Source organism: Girardinichthys multiradiatus, chromosome 21 (genome assembly GCF_021462225.1).
Source record: "Girardinichthys multiradiatus isolate DD_20200921_A chromosome 21, DD_fGirMul_XY1, whole genome shotgun sequence".
Taxonomy (NCBI): domain Eukaryota; kingdom Metazoa; phylum Chordata; class Actinopteri; order Cyprinodontiformes; family Goodeidae; genus Girardinichthys; species Girardinichthys multiradiatus.
Genome location: NC_061813.1, coordinates 28,407,872 through 28,429,867, shown reverse-complemented (window position 1 = coordinate 28,429,867; position 21,996 = coordinate 28,407,872). Strand labels below are relative to the sequence as shown.

At 37.4% G+C, this 21,996-nt stretch overlaps 1 protein-coding gene across 1 annotated transcript in view; it reads right to left on the bottom strand.

Moving 5' to 3' along the window:
* malrd1 (MAM and LDL receptor class A domain containing 1) overlaps positions 1 to 21,968 on the bottom strand; it is a 92,670-nt gene extending 70,702 nt beyond the window's left edge. Inside the window, exons 1-10 of the mRNA XM_047349058.1 lie at positions 21,671 to 21,968; positions 18,281 to 18,409; positions 18,102 to 18,190; positions 15,968 to 16,132; positions 13,764 to 13,860; positions 12,106 to 12,237; positions 10,872 to 11,024; positions 9,134 to 9,239; positions 7,565 to 7,932; positions 3,531 to 3,979 (exon numbers count right to left, since the gene is read on the bottom strand). Coding sequence (XP_047205014.1) covers positions 3,531 to 3,979; positions 7,565 to 7,932; positions 9,134 to 9,239; positions 10,872 to 11,024; positions 12,106 to 12,237; positions 13,764 to 13,860; positions 15,968 to 16,132; positions 18,102 to 18,190; positions 18,281 to 18,409; positions 21,671 to 21,848 — 1,866 coding nt within the window. The 5' untranslated portion in view covers positions 21,849 to 21,968. The remainder of the gene's footprint in view (positions 1 to 3,530; positions 3,980 to 7,564; positions 7,933 to 9,133; positions 9,240 to 10,871; positions 11,025 to 12,105; positions 12,238 to 13,763; positions 13,861 to 15,967; positions 16,133 to 18,101; positions 18,191 to 18,280; positions 18,410 to 21,670) is intronic.
* Between the last annotated feature and the right edge of the window lie 28 nt (positions 21,969 to 21,996).

Here is a 21,996-nt window from a genome sequence, read left to right as displayed (position 1 = left end):
CAATTGTTCGGACTGACTGACCTTCATTTCTAGTAATGATGGCCACTCGTTTTTCTTTACTTAGCTGCTTTTATCTTGCCATAATACAAATTATAACAGTCTATTCAGTAGGACTATCAGCTGTGTACTGTATCCACCTCCTGCACAACACAACTGATGGTCCCAACCCCATTTATAAGGCCTGAAATCCCACTTATTAAACCTGACAGGGCACACCTGTGACGTGAAAACCATTTCAGGTGACTACCTCTTGAAGCTCATCAACAGAATGCCAAGAGTGTGCGGAGCAGTAATCAAAGCAAAAGGTGGCTACTTTGAAGAACCTAGAATATAAGACATATTTTCAGTTGTTTCACACTTTTTTGTTCAGTATATAATTTTCATGTGTTAATTCATAGTTTTGATGCCTTCAGTGTGAAGCTACAATATTCATAGTCATGGAAATAAAGAAAACTCTTTGAATGGGGTGTGTCCAAACTTTTGGTCTGTACTGTATATATATATATAGGAAAACAACTTCATGGATCTGCTATTTTTAAAAATGTTCCCCTTGAACAGTTTTAGTGAAGGTCTTGCTAATTTATTTGTGAGTTAGTGAAAAATTATTTAATGACTAAATAAGCTGTGGTCTTGAATTATGTTGCTAGAAGATACCCTTTACCCTGAAAGTAATGCAACAATTTCTTACATGACTTTGCTTTCAAAGCAGATAATTGGGTAGCAATAATTTTCAGTTTCATTAGTCATTTTATTTAAATATCCTCAGCAATGAATAAATATTTGGTCGAGTGACTGAAAAACGACACTTTTCTGTTTTTAACGTTTGAATTAAGAAACTGGATGGATGTATGGATGTATGGATGTATGGATGTATGTATGTATGTATGTATGGATGCATGGATGTATGTATGTATGGATGTATGTATGGATGGATGTATGGATGTATGGATGTATGTATGGATGGATGCATGGATGGATGGATGGACAACACATCTCAGCTGTGATTCAAACACCAGCTGTTACTTTACAGCTATTCTTGTACAAATCTCATCAGCTTACTGCCTTTGTTACTTGTTACACTTTTATATGCATGTGCTGCTGTTTCTTTGCAACTATAATGACTTTTATGCTTGTAAATACATAAAAAAAACATCTAGGAGCTCATATACAGCTTCCATTTTTTGTGTTTAAATGTTGTCCCCTTCCTTTCACCGTGCGTACGGACAGATTATTCTCTGCCGGAATTAAAATAATCAGAGTCTATATTTTAAATGTTTCCCTGTCTGCATTCAATTAAATTAACAAATGGAGCTCCTGTTTCAGTGGCCCAGCCGTGGAAAAGTCTTTAACTGCCTGTCAAGTTGAAATCAGTCATGAGTGATGACGCCAGAACATCCATCTCCAGTGATCGATGCTGAGCACTAAAGCAATTAAATGGACCTTCATCATGCAGTGTTGGACTGCATTCCTAAATAAGGACTCTTTCTTTCACTAGAGACTTGCTTTTAGCTGCCAGGAAGCTATGTTTACCCTGAGCTCACGTTTGTCTGTGGCTAAACAAGGTGAGTGAATGCAAATGATTCACAATTAGATGTGATCAAAGTGACATAAAGCTTCAACCAAAGCTAGACACTGAACACAATATCTGAAAAAATTTAAAATAATGTACTTTTAGATATTTTATAATATAGAATAGAATAGAATAGAATAGAATAGAATAGAATAGAATAGAAATATCCTTTATTGTCCCACAGTGGGGAAATTCAGGAGCAGTGAAGATTATAAAGTCTAATAGCTGCTGGGAGGAAGGATCTTCGATACTGCTACTTTGTGCACCTAGGACGCAGCAGTCTGTCACAGAAGGAGCTCTCTAATTCTGCAACAGCTTCATGCCTGGCGTGGGAAACATTGCCCAACAGGGATGTTATTTTTGCTTCTGTCTCCCACCACCTGCACTGGGTCGAAGGGGCATCCTAGGACACAGCTGGCCTTCCTGATGAGCTTATGTAACCGCTACCTCTCAGCTGGCTGCGAGAATTCACTTTTTACCTTTAGAGTCATGTTGATTTGTAGAGTAATGGTCTGATTGGACACATTTTCCTCAAAAAATGGATCAGGAGTTTTAGGAACGTTTTTTCTTACATTACTTATGCCCTCCTATTGTTTTAGACTCTACTTTTAAACTAGTTCTCAGCAAAAAAAACATTTTAGGTTAAAGCTATAAGAAATTATGTGATTGGTTAAACTAAATCTGTGACAAGGTGAATGACTTCAAGGAATTAGGACCACAAAATATTTTTTAAGATGTGTATTCTACAGCTGGTTACAATGAAAAACCGCCATGGTTTAGCAAAAGCTGTCCTGACCAAAAACAGATGTACAGTTGATATCAAAACAATACACATCCCTGATTAAATTCCAGATTTAGTATAAAAAATTAGACAATTATAAATTATTTCAATGCTTGTCTTGCTTTTAATTTGACAGTAATCTTGTACAGATCAACTGAAAAAAACAAAAAACAATCTGTTAGCACAAAAAAGTAAGATGCATAAGTGTGTTTACCCGTACAGCAGTATTTTGTTAAAACGCTGTTTGAGTCTATTTCCGCATTCAGTCACCTGAATTCACACCTACAATCAATTACAATGAATCTCATGAACCTGAAATAAAGTTCAGCCGTCTTGGCAAGATTTTCCTGACATGGTCATATTTGAATCGTTTAGATAAAGTTACACAAATGTAAATGAAGATTATGGAAATCGTATCTCTTATTCCTGCCAGTGCTGCTATTGGACTAATTATGTTAGTAGCTATGGAATTGGCAATTGTGTACAAATCCAGCATCTGCAGCCACCCAACAGTTCAAAATGCATGAAGTTATCTGAGATTCTTATGTGGATAAGATGCAGTGCAGTTTCAAACACAGCACGAACTTTACCCCCCCTATTCTCACCATCAAGATGGGGCCTCTATCTTCTTACTGATAGCACATACATAAAAGCAAGAACAAGCAGAAGAGTTGTTCAGGCTGCCTCTGACTTATGATAGGACTGCAGCAGCTGCAGTAAAGCAGCTTATTTTGGTACCTAATGAAATGTGGTGAGCTGTAATTTCAGAACTGTTTGACAGTTTAGATACATTTCTTATTTTTTGGTCATTACAACATGCACAGACATGTCGAAGCTCCGCAGGACCATGCTGGAGATGAGTACTTGTTGCACTGTTAGATTGCACCTATAACCAGAAGACGTTTCTGTGGCTATAGCTGTTTATAACATGCAGTGAAAGGGACACTAGATTACATATGCATAGTTTAGCATCTTCAATTTTAAAGTGTTAGGAGTAACTATTTTTTACCTAGATTTTATACAGAAGCTGCCAACAGAATTCACAGAATTCATGCAATGCATCACAGGATTAAGGAATATGGTGGTTAGCACAGCTAGATAACCCAAACTGAAATACTCATTGTCTCTCTTAACAAACCAGAAGTCCAGAAAGTCTGAAATGTCACTGCAATCACTTACCTGGAAAGGTTGAGCACTATGCAGGTGCAGAGTGTTCCTGTGCCATAAGTTTCCTTGGTTTCCATATTTTGCCCAGAGCAGCAAGCCATGGCCTGTAGCAGTCGTCCTCTGGTATACAGCCAGGCTGAACACGTGTGACCCAAACATGCAATAATGGAAGCGAAAAGCACAGTGGTGCTGATAAGACCAAACGCCATCCTTGCCAGGCTGGTAGGTAGGTTGAAAGACTGGGCTCAGCAGTACGGCTTTGTCTTGGAACCCCTGGGGGAGGGAAGACTCAATGTAGAGGTAGTGGCCAGAGGAGTTCCCCAGCGTGTGGTCTTTCCAGGGGCCTGTGTTTAGGGTTGGAGTTGGACCACGGATGAGGGTCCAGTCAAACACATCTTCTCCGCTTGTTTCCTGTTTCCAGTTGCACAGTCCATCTTCAAAGTCACACTGAATTTCTGGAGCTGCACGAAACAATGAGATTTAGAGGCTCTGAGCTGTCATCTTCAACAAATTAGATATACCCTATGTTCCCAGATGAGAATTGGACATCATTAGATTTTGGATACTTTGCCTGTGACCCAGCATCCAAAATTTCGAGACATTGTCAAAATGTAATAAACTCTGAAAAAGCTTCCAAATGAAATACAGTGGTGTGAAATGTTTCAGTTAATGAAACAAATTTTAAATAAGATATTTCAGCAAATACAAAAAGCTCTTTTCAAATAATGCTATCATTATCAATAGAAAAGCCACCCAAAAGAATCTAACCCTAGTCATCACTCTTTTCTGCAGAATGTTTTTATTTCAGTCACATTGGAGAATTTTTCATGACCTCCATGCTTAATTCCTGGTACACACGGTAGGATTTTTATTCAGATTTTTGCCCCGTTCTTCCCCTTCCGCCATGCCTCAATCATCGTGTTGGCTCTTAAGATAATCTTTTGAGATATTCCTGCTGTGTGTGGTGTGTTAAGAATGATCTATTCTGCTCAGATGGATGTTGGGACCACTCCAACCTCAAATAGGGGATATTCAACATGTTCGATTGTCTTGGCCAAAATCCTACCATGTGGGGTGTTCCCCGAGGACAAACAAGCATCCAGCCTGTTGAATATGATGTATAGCCAATCAAAAAGCAAGGTGACAGAAACACAAAGGGGAATTATTCTGAACTGACATTTGATCTCAAGAGGGTTTGCGAGAAGTCCCGTCTTACATCTGAATGTGTGTGAGGGAAATTGGTTTGGGTGTGGTGTGTGATGCTTGCCGTGTGGTTGGACACCACACACCGTAGGAACAAACTTGTTATATCTATGTTTTTTTTCTTTACCTCACGTGTGGGATCTCTTTTTGAAAATCAGCCGACAATTTGAAAATCCTGCCCTGTGAACCAGGCATAAGATCATGCAACAGCATCTCAATGGGATGTAGATCAGTAACCCTGACTAGACCATTCCAAAACCTTTAATTTGTTTTTTGTTTGTTTATTTATTTATTTATTTTACTCCGGCTGCATAACCCAAGTGTGCTTAAGGTTAAAGTGAGAAGATGTTGGGCAGGCATTCTTCTTCAGGATTTGCTGGTAGAGAGCGCAATTAATGGCTCCATCTATTACAGCAAGTCGTCCTGAAGAAGCAAAGCAGCCCCAGAGCGTCACAGTGTTACCACCATGTTTGACTGTCAGTTTGACGCTCTTTTTCTTAAATCCTGTCAGTTTTACACCAGGTGTGATGACATGCACATGTTCCAAAAATATCCACTTTGTCTCATCAGTTTACGGAGCATTTTCCCAAAAGTCTTGTTGATGTTGGACCACTTGTTTGCTGAATATTGGACCATTTGAACGTTGTTGGACGCCACTATGCCTTTCCAACATCATCGGCCATGTTGTACCGCAGGATAGTCTGTCCTACAAAACCCAGCGGCCCCTGCGGCTGATAAGACAGGGGCGTCGCAGCCCTGAGGCCACCGTCAACTATATAACAGAGGATGAGACGACCCACCATTTGCCTTCAGCTGGACACCGTGACGCAGTGACCACGCAACTGAAGCATCATCTGGAGAAGAGTCCCAAGTGGATTTCATTTATTCTCCTTCGTTGGCCAACGAAAAATTCATGAACGAGGTTTCTGGAATGAGAAGGCCGGAAATTTCCCTTTGCCGACTGAAGACGTGAGTTTAACACGTAACCAAACCACAACTTTCCCTCCGTGCTCGGTTCTAGTCGACTGCTGAGGGTCAGATCATATTTTTCCTTTTTGCCAAGGACGAAAATTGACCGCTCTTCCCGAAGTTAACTGTGGACGCACATTAACTTCCAACTTTTTTTTTCCTCTCTTCAACTCTGCTCAGAAGGAAGACAACGACAAGTAAAAGCCATCCTTTATTTTTATTTCTTTCTTAGAAAAGTCTGGGCAGGGTGGAGGAGGTTTTAGTGCGATTAGATTCGCCATTTAATCTAATGTGTTCTGAATTATATGTACATGCAACCTTTTATTGAAACTTTGATGTGCTGTGATGGATGTCTGGAAGCTGCTGTGCTACCCAGCTTTGTGTGTGCTTTATTTAGGTTATTTACCACCTGAGAGCAAGCGCAGGTGCGCTGTGAGACTGGACTGTTATAATAACCTCATGGTGAAATTCACCATTTTCTTTGTCTTCAACTTTACTGCCTACTAGCTTGCCGACAAAAAATTTATAACGCTTTGTGTGCTCACGCCGCGCAGAGTTGGGGGATGTTTTATGACTGAATTGTAGTTTGAGCTACGCTGCCCACCTCCACTCACCACCACATCCCTTTGTCATATTATTATTTTTGCCATAATTGCTGGTTTGATCCCATACACACCCACTGCTGTTTTGCTTTAATTTGTTTAGTTAGATATTTTACCCCCTTTTTGTGTAGAACTTTGCATGTTTGAGTAGGTGAAGATTATTAAATCGGAAGAGCGGATTGTATCAGGGCTGTGGTTTAATAAATGTTCACATAGATAAACACAAGGTGTTTTGTGTTTATTTTGTGCAAGAGTGATTTGTCAGTCAAGATAAGGTTGAAGTTCCACACGTTTCAGCAGAAACGGTTGATTAAACAGTGACATCTCCAGCAATAGTTATCAATTATTACTGAGTATTTAACGGTTGTAATTATCAAAGGCGTTGAGCCACAATTACAACACCAGAAGACATCTCTGGTCTCGATTCATAAATGAGGATTTTGGTTAAGAAATTAATTTTGTCAAATTCTGATTTTCAATTATAATTATTGCTAAAGATTAATTAATCAATAATCATAATTCCAACATTGATTATCAAGATATACGGTGGTCCTTTCTTTTTTTTTTTTTTGTCAGAAGGGTTTTTTTGCTTTGAAACTCTCCCATGTAGGCCATTTTGCTTAGCCTCTTTCTTATTGCTGAATGAACACTGACCTTAACTGATAGAGGTGATGCTGTTGAATGCCTTAGATGTTGTTCTGGGTGTTTTTGTGACCTCCTGGATTACTCGTTGATGCTCTTGAAGTAATTTTGGTAGGCCGGCCACTCCTGGGAAGGTTAACCACTGTTCCATGTTTTGTCCATTTGTGGGTAATGGCTCTAACTCAAAGGAATCCCAAAGACTGGCGTTTTAACCCTTTCCAGGCTGATATATTTCGATTTTTTGATATGTGGGGGCATAATTTATTGCTTTTTAAAATCGTTTGGCCTACTTCATGTTGTCAATTGGGCTCTATTCAAATAATTTAAGCAAATACCTTTTCACACATAGGTTGGCTGGGATAGCTTTTTGTGCCTTCATGAATGAAATCATCGTTTTAAAACTGCATTTGGAGTTTATTCAGATCATCTTTGTCTGATATTAAGGATTTTTGTTTGTTTGTTTGTTTTCACCTAAAATATTTAAGAGTGACAAAATAAGCAAAATCAGAAGAAATTTGGCACGGTGCATATACTTTTTTACAGTGTTTGTATATATTATATAATTGTTCATTTCATGCTTATGCTTTTAGAAATCTGATTGTTCTTATTTCAATAAGGTATGACACTCACAACATCCTTCTTCATCCGATCCATCCCCACAGTCATCCACAAGGTCACAGAGCTGCAGGTGCTCCACACATGCTTTGGTGTGCACGCAGTGGAAATGCGTGTACTTGGGGCACACAGTCACTGCCGGCGGCATCGAACAGTTCTTGAAGGAGACATCATCAAAAGCAGAGACGCCATTGAACACACCGAGGCTGATTTTAGCCAAAGAGATCTGGAAGGGCTGAGTGATGCGGCCCAGTTGAACGGTGACCTGGTTCCACCTTCTACCTTGATTGTACAGGGTCGTCCATATAACAGTTTTGTTTTCAACTCCTTTGAATCGAAGGTACACGTCAGCAGCCCCCACAGATATACCAGAGTTATAATGCCTGGGGGAATAAGAAGTAGATTGAAGCTGAAACTCAACTGATAAATTTATCTTGACATGGTATGGTGTGCATCTTGAGGAAATATATCTCTGAACTTAAATACCCGCATGAGATACCCTAAATTACAGATTCATCCTATGATAATGCACCCTGTATGATCTCCAGTCATGAAACGTGAGTAGTGAACAAATGTGATTTATGCAGCTTTCCATTTTCCAGAACTCTAATGACCATTAGTTATTGAAATACAGTCAGGGCCATAAAACTGTCTGAACATGAAATATTTACATTTATTTCTCATCCCTGCATTATTCAGTGGAATGAAAGAAACATTAAATATTGATAAACAGAGGTATGAACACTATCAGTCAAAAAAGGCAATGTGGCTTCAACTGGCCAAATAAGTAGAGGCTAAAGCTAACATCAGCATCCTAGTGCTAATGGCAAACGTGGTAATGTGTGACTATTTAGAATAGCTGAAAATGGAAAAGTACAGGAATGTGCCAAATAAAATGATAAAATGGAACATGAAAACATTGTTTGCCCAAATAGCCAAAAACAATTGTTTGTTGTGATACAATTAACATTTTTTATTAGTAATATTCATAATTTTTATAAATTACAGTTTGCCATACAGGTGCAGCTGCAGTTCACGCTTTAGTGGGTGGATACAATACAATTAAAAATTAACACCTGTTAAACAATTATTTCAAATTGTGAAGAATGGTCTTTTTGGCTCTGTCATCTAAGATTTCCACATGCATGCCAGCACATCCTCTTTATATTTCCTGCTAGGTCCTCTTTGTAGTGAATACATTTTTGAGTGAGTGAAGAATTCACTCATCTAAGGTCCTCTTTAATTAGTAAGATCTTATTTGGAACTGGTCCAACCATGACTAGTCTCGGTGACAAAAGAATCCTTCTTACTCTGAGGGTAAGACATTGACTGCTTGCAACCTCTAGTTTAAAGCACCTTGAGTGCTTGGTATGGCTGGAAAAGCTATATAAATTCAGTCCATTAACCACATCTTACCTGTCCACAGAACCCTGCTTCTAAAACCTCTGAGCTACAGTACAGTCTGCAAGTGTAAATAGATCAGCATGGTCTCTAGTTGTGTAGTCATGTTGAACAATCGTAAAATGAAATTAAAAAAAGAGAAAAACAGGCTGTAGAGGGGAAAGGATGTAACATGTTTCTCACCAAAAGGTCATGGTGCATCCGGAGGCTGATTGCAGGAACCAAGGTCCTCTGAGTACAGCATTTGGATACAGACTGCTGCTGTTTTTCAGTATAAACATGAAATGACCTGCAGTCACAGAAATCATGGTCAATATGCTTCTACTTTCTGTTTTTCCTGAAAGTAATATGGTTGTCAGTGTAGTCATAGTTTAACTAGCCAGGTTGTTTACAAATTTGTTTACACCTTAAATTGTCCAACTTTGGTGCTTTTGGCAGACAGATCAATTTAATCTAGTTCTCCTTTTGTGTTCATACCAAGTTGCCATGGTAACATTGCATCATTGGCTGTGTTTTCTTTAAACTGTAAGGGAAATTGGAGCAAACATTTGTTTCTTTATAGAAAATCTTTATGTAATCCCATTTTCTCTTATAAATTAGAGAGAATAAGACAGATGTTAGGATGTAGTGTCATCAGCTGGTTGGGGTGTAGGCATCACTTTCCTTTTAATCCCTCTTACTATGCAGGTAGTACCGTGATTTTAAGTCGGTGTTATGGATTTTGCTACCAAACTTTCCATAAGTGCATGACAGTCCTTTCCATAGATCCCTTTATTACTTAAGCAATTAATGAGTAAAGCAGCCTCGTCAGCAGCGGCTGTTAAAAACTATTGAACATTGGAGGATGTAAATGTTCGAAATAAACAACATTACAAGAAAAACAGAAAAGTCAATAATCATCTACAAAGGTCAGTTGTTACAGGGTGAACAAATACCAACTTTACTTTTACATATCCTGTAACAGCTAGCTGTTCTGCAGTGCTACTGTAAACTTGTTAGTAACAGCCAGTGGAGAACTTGTTTTGAGCTCCTGCTTTTCTAACTTGCTGTAACAGCTAGCCGTGCTGCAGTGCAAACATAAGCCTGTACAGGTCAAGATAATTAGTTTCAGCTGTTTTATATATTATTTCTTTTTTGTCCTGGAACAGGGCTACAGCTAATAAGATTTAGCGAGCAGAAACGCAGGTGCAAGAACATAAACTGCAGGATGTAAATAAATGTAGTAGTCATTTTTAGTTAAATATAACTTAGGGTTACTTTAAAATAATGAATATTAACCCAACAAACAAGATTTCTGACTCCGAACTTAATTTTGTTTAAACTTATAAATACGCTTATGTAATTTGCAGACGCTTTTATCCAAAGCAACGTACAAATGAGGCTATATAAACTTATTAATATGAAATGTTACTATACATCACCGTGTGGTTTTCTGTTTGTACCCAAAGAGGATTCCAAAAGGATATATATTATGTATTTTAAATGTTTAACAAATACTGTGTCCTGTAAGCAGTTTCAGCGGGCTCCAATTGTAATCCTACTAGTAATATCTTTTTCACATTTTTTTCACACCATAATCACAATAAAACCACAGATGGTCCTTGTTTGAAGTCTGCCAGCAACAAGCTGTGGCTTGAAAAAGTAAGTCTGTTCAGGAAAGAAGGAGGAAGATGTAATGAGATAAAATACACAGTAACATATTGTAGCGAATTAACAAAATAGGTTCAGCTTATGGTTTATGTTACTCAGAGGGCTGGGAAGGTGCCTCTCCTAAAGGTGTATTTATTTTTTTATTATGTATTATGTATATGTATATTATCTTTCCAGTATTTTTGGTCAGGATACCTTGAGCTCAGTATAATTCTTTTCATCTGTAGCACGCGTCACACTTTTGTATGTTTTTCATATTTGTTTCCTTTACCTTTAGTGTTGTTAGTAGTGTGGTCTGGTAGGGGTGGGTGATCATAGTAGTCTGGCGGTACATTTTCAGATGAACCTCTGATCCAGTCAAAACCATCTCCAGGAGTGAGCTCATACCAGCCACATGAACTGTCCTCAAAGTCACACTCAGAGGCTGAAACAGAAAAAGAAAACACTATATGTGATTAGACCTAATTGGACCCATTTACAATCTCTGTGAAGACTTCAGTTTTTAATTGGTGCAACATAAATCAGCTCAACCTAATTGCGTAAGAGGTGAAGTTTTATCCACTGATTGTTCATTACTACAGTGTTCAAAACAGGTGTTTCTGATCAAAATCTTCAAGTGGACCTTGTGATGAGGCTGTCGGGTCACATTATGCTTCTCAAAAAAGACATTTCAGTCTAAGCTAATCAGAGGAAAGAAACGAATTACATTTACTCACGGCTCTGTAGCTTAGTACAACTTTTGAGTATTTGTGCTTTTTTAATAATTTGCACTTATTCTGTTACATAGTATGTTTTGTTTCAATTATTGTACATTATTACACTTACTTTGTGAATGTTGTGTGCACAGGAATGCAATGTTTTAAATGTGTCCCATGCTCAAAAATTCAAACATTTTTAAAATTAAAATTAAATAAATGTTATTTTTTTAAGTTTGCTGGATGTTTGCGTTCATATTTGCACCACATTTCTAAGTTAAATGGTTAATAGAAGATAAATGCTTTGTTTTGCACCAAAAACTTTCCACTATAGAATATTGTAATTTGTCTGCATGTCTTTAGAAAGCTAAAACACAAAGATTAAATCAGCAACTATACTACTGATAAAGTAGTAGCACAGTTGTTTTAAATTATGGCTGATTGAAGTACACCTTTATTAGATAGTATGAAGGACTATTCCAGTTTAGATGAGGAAAGAATGGTACAGGTACAGGAACAGGAACAGAGTTAAACATAGAGACAACAACGGAGCATCAGTTAGCACTTCTTTAGGAGGATAAAATGTGGGGGGTTTTTCAGCCTTTAGCAGCATTTTCCTATTTTAATCACTGTAAGATGCTTTAAATAGAAACTTTACTCATTTACCTGCAGCAGGTATGGAAACTCATATCAAAACATTTTAACCGATGTCTGATGGCATCAGAGGGTGTCAGAAAAATCTCGGAAACATCTCTTTGGGGCACTGAATTGTGAATATTTCAAAGTGTTGCTCAGTGTAGAGGTTCTTACAGCAGTTCGCTTTATCCTCTCCATTGGGACAGTGTGGTGTGAAGTCACACACTTTGCTCTTCTCGATACACCCCCCGTCAGCACAGGAGAACCATGAGGGAGCACAGGGAGGTGGTGTGGAGACCCTGTCTTCTGCCAAACAAAAAAATGAAAATGAGACATCAATACAATTAATGGAGCACCAGTATCTGCATAAAATGCCCTTTTATACCACAAAGAGACATACATTTTCGGATTTGTTTGATTGAACTTTATGATTAAAATATCTTATTGAGAGAACATGGTGGATTAGCGCAGATGAGCTCAGTGACACCCACAGTGAAGAAAGTGCATTTGGTTAAACTGTGCAGTAATGTTTCAGATTTTGATCAATAGTACAGTTAAAAGGTCATCTTTTATATTAACTCAGTCGCTCTCTATAAAGAGCACTGAAAATACATCACAAGGACCGGCCAGTTTTTAAATAGCTATTAGCTGGCTTCAGAAATTAATCTTTTAAATTTTGCCATTTTTAGAATCTGTTGTAACTAACTTTTGAAATCATTCATTTAAAACTGTAAAATGGTAAATGTATTAAAAAGAAAAATTATTAAGAAAAATATGAATAAAAAAGAATTTGACTGGTAGAGCTTGAAATTGTACAACTTGCAAGTAGATGTTTGTTTCAAACAGATTTAAATAGGAAGACATCAAATAGTTAGGCCTTTTTCAGACCGGGCTGAAGACTGCACTACAACCATGACATTAAAAATTATCCAGAAAGTGACTTTGAGACATGATTTCCACTACATTAAGAGAGACTAACCCTGATTTCTAATGGATTAAACTAACATTATGGTGCATGAACAGTGGCAGTTCATTATCATTGTGGCAGCATACTCCTGTGTGTTACCACCACAATCCGATCAGTGGCGATTGCTCTAAGACTGCAAGGGAAGCTCAGCTTCCCCTAAAATGTCAAAAAATAAGTGATCAAATATATACTGTTGTGTACATGTCATTGACCAAATATGCGCTACAATGCGCTCAACTTTTATTCAGAATCAGATTCTTATCACTGGTAACGACACGGCTTTCCTCTCACTCATTCCGGCAGCTTCACAGTGCTTTAAACAGTGAGTTCAATAGCAAAAATGCTGGGCTTTGTCCCGCCCATCGGACGCTCAGCATCTCTGGGGGTCTATGGGGCAGTGGGGTGGCCTCGGCTGGCCCGGACGCTCAGCTATATATACATATATATATATATATATATATATATATATATATATATTCTTTTTACGTACTCTTTCAGACTGTTTGGAAACCCTGAATATTGGGGAAGTTGTAAATTATATAGACTGATCTGGTAGATGTGCATCCGCAGGGAACCGTGTTACAATCCTGGCTGGAATTTCAAATAAAGTGTGATTTATGGAATAAATTCCCCCACCATTGCATGCCTTCCATACTTCAAGAAAAAAAGTACAATGGGCACAAAATTTTAATGACTCAGTTATCCTGATATGAATCCAATTGCAGGTGTTTTAATGTCCTTGCTCCCGTTCATCAGTATTCAGATCAAGCTTTTGGTGGTCTGTTTATGTGTGCCAATATTTCAAAATGTCACGGTTTGAACTCATGTAGTGTGTGTGGTGAGGTGTGACAAAGGTAGCTAATACCAGGCAGAATCATGCATCCAGGACTGAAAGATAAATCATCAATGGCTAAGACCTCAGATGCTTCACTGCTGGCTGAAAGTTCCCCTCGAATTACCACCTGGCAGATAAGACAGTGAAAAGAAATCACACATTTTTATGTTATTTGTGTTTTCCAAAGAAGACAGAAGTGACGTGTCTGTGTCTTGGCAAAATAACACAAAATACAGGTTCACAATTAAAAGAAAGGTTCTACATACAAGAACAGAAACCACAGAGGAACATAGAGTAAAATAGCAATAAAGGGTTGATGAAGGAAAAATATTATGATCAAATAAGAAAAAATAATAATAGCATCAAAAGCAGCAGGTGCCACAATCTCAAAAAGTAAGGTAAGGTAAGGTAAGTTTATTTATATAGCGCTTTTCAGTAACGAGACACTCAGAGCGCTGTACATACAATTACAATACAATCACAAAGAACACAGAAAAACAAATCAAATGCTAAGAAATCTAAAAATCTATGAATCCTTCTGAGAAATCTAAAAATCTCTGGTCAATATTACAATGATACAGATAACATTACTAAGCCTTTGGGTTTTACTGGTAATAGCTGGTTCTAAACCAATCTTTCTAAAGAGGTAATTATATCATTAAGTCCTCTATGTAGGGGAAAGCATCTTGTGCTAAGAAGTCTCATCATTCCACTGAATTCTAACTAGTGAAGCTGAGTCACTGGTACAAAACAGCTTTAGTTCACATTTTCAGGTGCTAATAATATATTGCTTTTACTGGTGCTGAAGTTGAACTAAGTAATCTAATTAAGAAAGCTGGGTCATTGGTGTAAGAGCAGCTAAAGTCCAAGTTACTAATAATGTTTGGTTTTCGCGGGTAAAATCTATGAAAAGTAATGAAATCACACATTTAGGTAAAGTAAGATAGGAGGGAAAAAAAATCATATTTCAGACTCTATTCTTAGCAGAATAGAGTCTGAAACAGTAGCAAAAAAAAACTCAGCAGGGGTGAACAACACACACATAAGTAAAGATTCAGCAAGGGTACGATGGAATCTTGAGGGTGCGAATATATATAAGTCTGAATGTGTTTGCAAGAATTGCAAACACACTCACACTTTTTTGTTCTTGCAAAAGCTAGAACAAAAAAACAAATCACAAATTAAAAGAATTAAAAAGACATTGAGATGACTGGTCAAAGCAGCTTCACGTACACCTGCAATGCAGTTTTACTGGCTCATCTTAATGATCTAAACCACAGTTGTCAAACTCTGTAGTCAAGGGCCGAAGTCCTGCAAGTTTTAGATGTGTCTGTGCTTCAGCACACCTGAATAAAATAATTGGATCATAAGCAGGAAAACTTTAAAGCACACTGCAGAGGTAATTCAGCCATTTGATTCAAGTGTGTTGGTCCAAGGACACATCGAGGACTGGAGTTTGACACCTCTAATCTAAACTGGCGGTCATAGCTAAATGTAGGTTATATATTTTTTTGCTATTTTCTAACAAAGTGGACAAAGTTTATAAATGCAATGCAATCAATAGCATTAATATAAATTGTGTGCCTGCTGCACTGTAATGTACAGTTTATTGGAAAAGCCCAACCCCAGTGAAATACATTTAATACGTTTGTAGTTTTATGTGAGAAAATTTGCAAAAGATCAGGAGGTATAGATATGTTTACAAGACACTGTAGAATTTCACAGCGATCCAGTCTGTTTCATCTTGAAATTATTATTAATTACAAAACTCTTATTTCCTATTCCTGTTCCATTTTCAAATTTTGGCAAAATATTTTGCTCACTGTTTAATTTTTCACCCTGAAACAATGTCTAAAAACACAGAGGACAAAACTCCATCTACAGCTTTTGAGGCCTCACAGTGAAATCAAGCTCCTGAACATGCTGACCAATGCTATGGAAGCAGGAAGCGAATTAATGGAGCGGAAGGTGAATGTCGGCAGATGTGCCCTCTCTTCATCACCTGCAGACATGCAGATGGTAAAGAGGCAGAGGAGAGGAGTAGGTGACACTCGTAAATGCTATGAAGATACTGAAAGGACACTGACAGCAGTTTCACATCCAGATGGTCTCTGAGGGGTCAAAATGGGTCAGCAGCTTCTGCCAGCACACTCTGCTGTCACCCTGCTTATTAAAGCTGCAATGTCCATTTTAATATCAAAGCCATGTGAACTAATTTTGCAATTATGACATACCTGAAAGCTCTGATTGCTGGATAAGTTAACCACTGCCCGCAGCCATATTTCCGTCTGTAGTTGTTTGGAGTGTTTCCAGACTTCAGTGCTCTGACCCGCTAAATGAGGCTGAAGCAGGATCCTAAGATCTCCATGTGCTGCCCCAACATGGTGGTGAAAACGTATCTGATGAATAAAAAAAACATGTTAACTTACGCTAAAGACACAAATGCATTAAGACCAGAGTTTCTACATGTTGTGCATTTTGAGACACAAATTCCTAAATATCTCAGTTTATTATTTTTAGGATATATTTGACATGCAAGTCCAAATATTTAATTTGGCTTTGGTTTATTTTTCAGTTAGAAGTTTAGTATCAGTATCCTCTCAGCATTAAAAGCATTTTGGAAATCTAAAATGTCATCTGTAAAAAAGTATCTTTATGACATCTAGACCAGTTGTTCATTTCATTATTTTAAGATAACTAGATGTTTCACTCTGCAAGTAAGTTTCAATTTCTTGTTATATCAAGTTAACAAACTTTTAACAGTATTGTTACATCATCTATAGATAACAAGACATTAGGATTGTTATGAAATAACACTTATTATATTGCCTCATGATCTAAGGATAATGTGGCTTTGAGCTCTTCTTCTTGCGAAAAGGATTTCTTTTTCTCATCATCTAGGGATAAGATCTTAGGCTTGCTTTGTAATGATACGTTTCAGTATATCTAATAAGAGTTTTATGCTGTTGTTATCTTCAGTTAAGGACATAATTATCTTATTATTTAGATTTTAAGATTCTCTTGTCCTAGTCTGGGTCAGCTTAATTAATATAGTATATCAGTATTACAAGATCTAAGGCTTGTTTTGTCATAAGGTAATGAGCTCTTAAGTTAATTTTGTAAAAAAAAATGTCATTATCTCTTTGTTTTAAGATAGAGATTTTAAGCTTGTTTTGTGATGATACATTTTAATATGTAATTAAATGAAGATAATAGCTCACGTTTTTGTGATAACAGTGGTATTTGTTTCATTATCTTGAGAAAACAACCTAACTATTGTACTATCCCAGGATCCCAAGCTCATTTTGTCACAGTTCAATCAATCATAGTAATATATTAAGGTGACAATTCAAGCTTATCTTGCCACAAAAAGGATATAAGCACTTTATCTTGAAATAACACATTGAGCTTGCTTTGTCAAAATGGTGTTTTCATTTTCCTATTATTTAATATCTTGAAGTAAAGAAATTTCGAGCTTCTCTTTTTGCAAAACGTTTTTGCTCTCTCATCATCTTGAGATAACAAGATTGTAAGCTTATTTTGTTGTGATAAGGTTCCATGTCTTAGTATAACAAGACAACAATATCACAAGCTGGTTTTCTCATTGTAACAAATCTGGTATTTTAAGAAAGTGAAATCTAAAACTCGGTTGATCTCAGTAACACTTTTAGTGTCTCATTATTTTGAGGCAATGAGATCTTTTGATCATCTTATTGCAGCAAGATCTATATTACCCTAAGATCCTGAGATAAGGAAACCTTGAGCTTTTTGTTGTGTTAATGGCTCATTTACATCATTATCCTTAGATGAGAATATATTGTGCTTGTTTTTTCAGTAAATTAATTTCATTACTTCATTATCTTCAGATGTGAAAGCTTTAATTCATGAGACTATGTTTTGATCTGTCAATCTCAACACAGATTTTAAGACAACTGATATCAGTAGCTGGTTCATGGTGAAAATAGTCCTCACTGATCAATGAATTATTGTTATAGATCATTCACAAACGTCAAGATACCAATTATTTGAATTGAATGAAACACAAGAACTCCTTCTATTTGCATTATATTTATATCACGTCTCAAATAAATATTTTTTAGAAAGAAAAATGTTTCAAAAAAACTTTCAGACGATAGGGATTTCCTCGACTTCCAAACATACTTTATTGGTTATCCACCAGAAAAATACTCTATTTTCCATCAGTTTATTTTTAGAATATCAGGTTCTGGAAAATGGAATGCAGAGAGGATTTGGCAAATAAAATCTTTTGACAAACTCCTTATTTTTTTCATTTTTATACAGACTTGGAAAATGCTAAAACTAAATTCTATACTTTTGAAGACTGTGGATACGCCATGGGACTGTTACCTGGCAGCTGTGAGAAGGCAGGAAGACAGGACTCCTCAGATCTGCGGTGATCTTTTTTCCTCCAACGGGTGAAAGGAATAGAAAATGGGCTGAAGGTCAAAAGAACCACTTAAAGACACATAAAAACAAAGTGCGTGATTAATATAAACTTTTTGTTAAAAAAAATCGGCTTTTCTCACCTGAGGTGTTTCTGTGGTCCTGTCTAAGTCCTGGAACCCCAGCTGTTCTGGTCCATCCAAAGAGAGTCTCTGAGCTTTGTATCAGATCACAAAAACTGTCCTCGAAATCACACCTTGTATAGGTAGAACCTGTAATAAAAATATGCATTTACAATAAACAGTTTCTGTCATTTAAACAGATGTGTGACTCTCTGAAACATGTTTAAAAATATCCCTCTTCCTTCTTCCTACATGGATGTCATAAATTAACATTTACTCCCCCAGTGACTTTTTTCCTTTTCAATCTCTGGTCATCTTGTCAGCTTTCAAACATCTTTGTGTGTCTAAATTTTACCAACAATCACCAGGCTAGTTATGATATCAATTTTGTATAACTGCCATAAGTATTTTCAGTCACATTATTGCAGTCAGATAGAATGAATAGATGTTTTTACAGTTTGCTGTACAAGTTCTTGCCAATGATTTCATACTTCTTGAGCCCTTTTTGTATTTAATCATGTTACAACCAAAAACTTTAATATATTTTAATAAAATTTTATGTAACAGACCAACACAAAGTAGTGCTCAACTTAAGAAAAATGAAACAATACATCGTTTTCGAATATTTCCCGCAATAAAAATCTGAAAATTGTTGTGTGCATGTGTATTCAATACCCATACATTAAATCCAGAGCAACCCACTGCCTTTCAATGTCTAAATATAGTCAGTTTGTGAGTAATTGTATTTTTAGTAATTATCCAGCTGTTCTGTGAAGGCCTCAGTGGTTCATTAAAAATCAATAGAAAACAAACAGCATCATGAAGGTCAATCAGCTCAGCAGAAAGGTCAGGGAAAAAGTTCTTTAAAGCAGGGTTAGACTATAAAAAATATCCCAAGCTTTAAACATCTCACAGAGTATTTTCTTCACTTTTTAACACAAGCTATGTGTGAAATACAAAATTGACCTCCTGTAATAAAGTAAAAACCCTTGGTGTTATTTTTAACCAGGACATATAATTTAAATCCCATATTAAACAGGTTTCTAGGATTTCCTTCTTTCACCTCCGGAACATTGCCAAAATTAGAAATATTCTATCCAGGAGTGACGCTGAAAAACTAGTCCATGCATTTGTTACTTCAAGGCTGGACTATTGTAATTCTTTACTATCAGGATGTCCACAAAATACAGTTAAAAGCCTTCAGCTGATTCAAAATGCTGCAGCAAGAGTTCTGATGAAAATTAAAAATAGAGATCATATTTCTCCTATTTCAGCTCCCAGTTTTAGTCCGTGAGGCAGACACCCTGTCTACTTTTAAGGCTAGACTGTTCTTTTTGATAAAGCTTATGGTTAGAGTGGCTTAGGTTATCCTAAGCTATCTCTGTAGTTATGCTGCTATAGGCTTAGGTTGCTGGAGGACATAATGACCACTTTCACCCTCTTCGCTACATTCTCATACTACTCTTCAATTTTGCATTATTTGCTGTTATTTCAGCTTTTAACTTTATGTCCTCTCTCTTTTCTCTTCCTAGATGCGACACCTGGCCTGACTCTGTATCTACCTGTGACACCTTCCTGGAGGGGGGCATCAACCAAGCTTCTGCTGCCAACAACTTAATGCTCACCTTCTATAGATGATACACTTGGCCCAGTATTTCAGTGTTTAACCTTATTTTTCTTTACTGTAACTAATTATATGTGCTCTCTTTCAGACTCTAACCTTGAAAACTTGCTCAAAGTTTATCTGTTTTTTCTTCCTAGATGAAACCACTAAAAGAGCTACATCCTTTAACATTTGCTTTTCCTTCCCATACAAAGTACTCCTGGATCAGTGCTTCTGTGTTCTTTTTGTGTCTCTGCTCTGTTCTCTCAAACCCCAGTCGGTCGTGGTAGATGCCCGCTCTCACTGAGCCTGGTTCTACTGGAGATTTCTTCATGTTAAAAGTACGTTTTTCCTCTCCACTGTCGCTACATGCTCATCCAGGAGGAGTGAGTGCTACAAGTCACTGACTCGATGCAATCTGCTGGGTTTCCTTAGATAGAAAAACCTTTTAACTAATTTGAATAAATAACTGAATCTAACTGCACCGTTCAATAGTTAGGATTAATTTGAATGTATGTACCTGACTTTAAATCTGTATGATTCGATTGAATTGACTAAGCCCATTTTAAAGTTACCCTCCTTTCACACAATGCAAAGGGAAACAACACTCTCCAATTATTCTTATTCCTCTGCCTTCCTCCTTCCCTGTTGGATGGAGTAAGGGGGAGTCAGGTTTAGCTTAAACCGGCTCAGTTATGGTTGAGGTGCAAACACACTCTCCATTTCTGCTACCTGTGCGACCCCTTCTCTTTTCCAATGGTTATAATCAGTCTGACAGAGAGAGGTATCCCAATCCCTTTGGCTTTTAGTATAACAATGGCCACCAGTTGGCTCTAGATGGACAAACTTTATCAGTTTATTTTACTTAGTGCCCCGACACATAGCCCATTCTAAAATGGCCAAACTAACAGTCAGTAGTTTATTCTAACCTCCCCAACAACCCCGCACCATTCCAAACCCTTTGTGAAGTGCCTTGAGACAACATGTGTTGTGAACTGGCGTTATATACATAAAACTGAATTGAATTAAATTAAATTAAATTAAATTGAATTGAATGTAGATACATACAGAGCAAGTATATGGAAGAAGGGACTCCTGTCCGATAAGTCCAAAATTTAACTTAATGGTCTTCAGGAGAAAAACTGTGTGTTAGAAACCTAAAACAGTATATCACACTGAACTTTTATAGAGATTGCAGCACCATACTGTATAAATGCTTTTCTTCAGCAGGGACAGAGGAGCTGGTCAGAGCTGATGAATGGAACTAAATGCAGGGCAATCCTGGAAGCAAACCAACCACTTGTGATGATTTGGGCTTGTTTTGCAGACATGGGAGTCTCACAGTCACTGAGCCAAACATGGACTCCTCTGTTTACCAAAGCATTCTAGAGTAAAATGTGAGGCTATCTCTCAAACTGTCCAAAGGTTGAAATTTGACTGGAAGTCGGGGACAAATTGGACAGTTATCTTAAACACAGCTGCAAAGCTATAATAGTCTAAAAATAATTGAATTAAGGTATTTGAATTGCTCAGTCAAGGTCCAGACCTTAACCCAACTGAAATTCTGTGGGTTAGCAGAGAGTTGTGCTTAAATGAAAGTTTCCAAATGGCGATGAACTGAAGCAGCAACAGATAAAGTCTGTCTGGGCATTGACTACTACAAGTTATTAATACTAAATTTGGTTCTACAAGACAATAAACCATGAGGTGTATTCACTTTTCCCCTTGACTCAATTGATAGTCATCACTTTAGCTCCAGCTCTTTTAGATTCTGGTCTATTACAGTCAAATTAAGAAGGTATACTCACAGTTTTCTTCATCGCTGCCATCTCCACAGTCGTCGGTGAAGTCACACACAGAGTCTAAAGCCACACATAATCCCTGACTGCAGGTAAACTCCTGATGTGAACAGGCAGTGACAAGAACCGGGTTACTCAACACACTTAGGGCCAAAAGCAGCCACCCTCTGCCAAGCAGTAATGCCATCTGCTAGGTATTCTTATTCTTTCACCTAAAATACATTATTATCAATTCCAATTTAAGCATTTTGCTTCTACGGCTTGAAGAAGAAATGTGGTTGCGTTTCCCCCTCTGTACGCAATGCACTGAGATAAGGGTGATCTTGCTTGCCTGT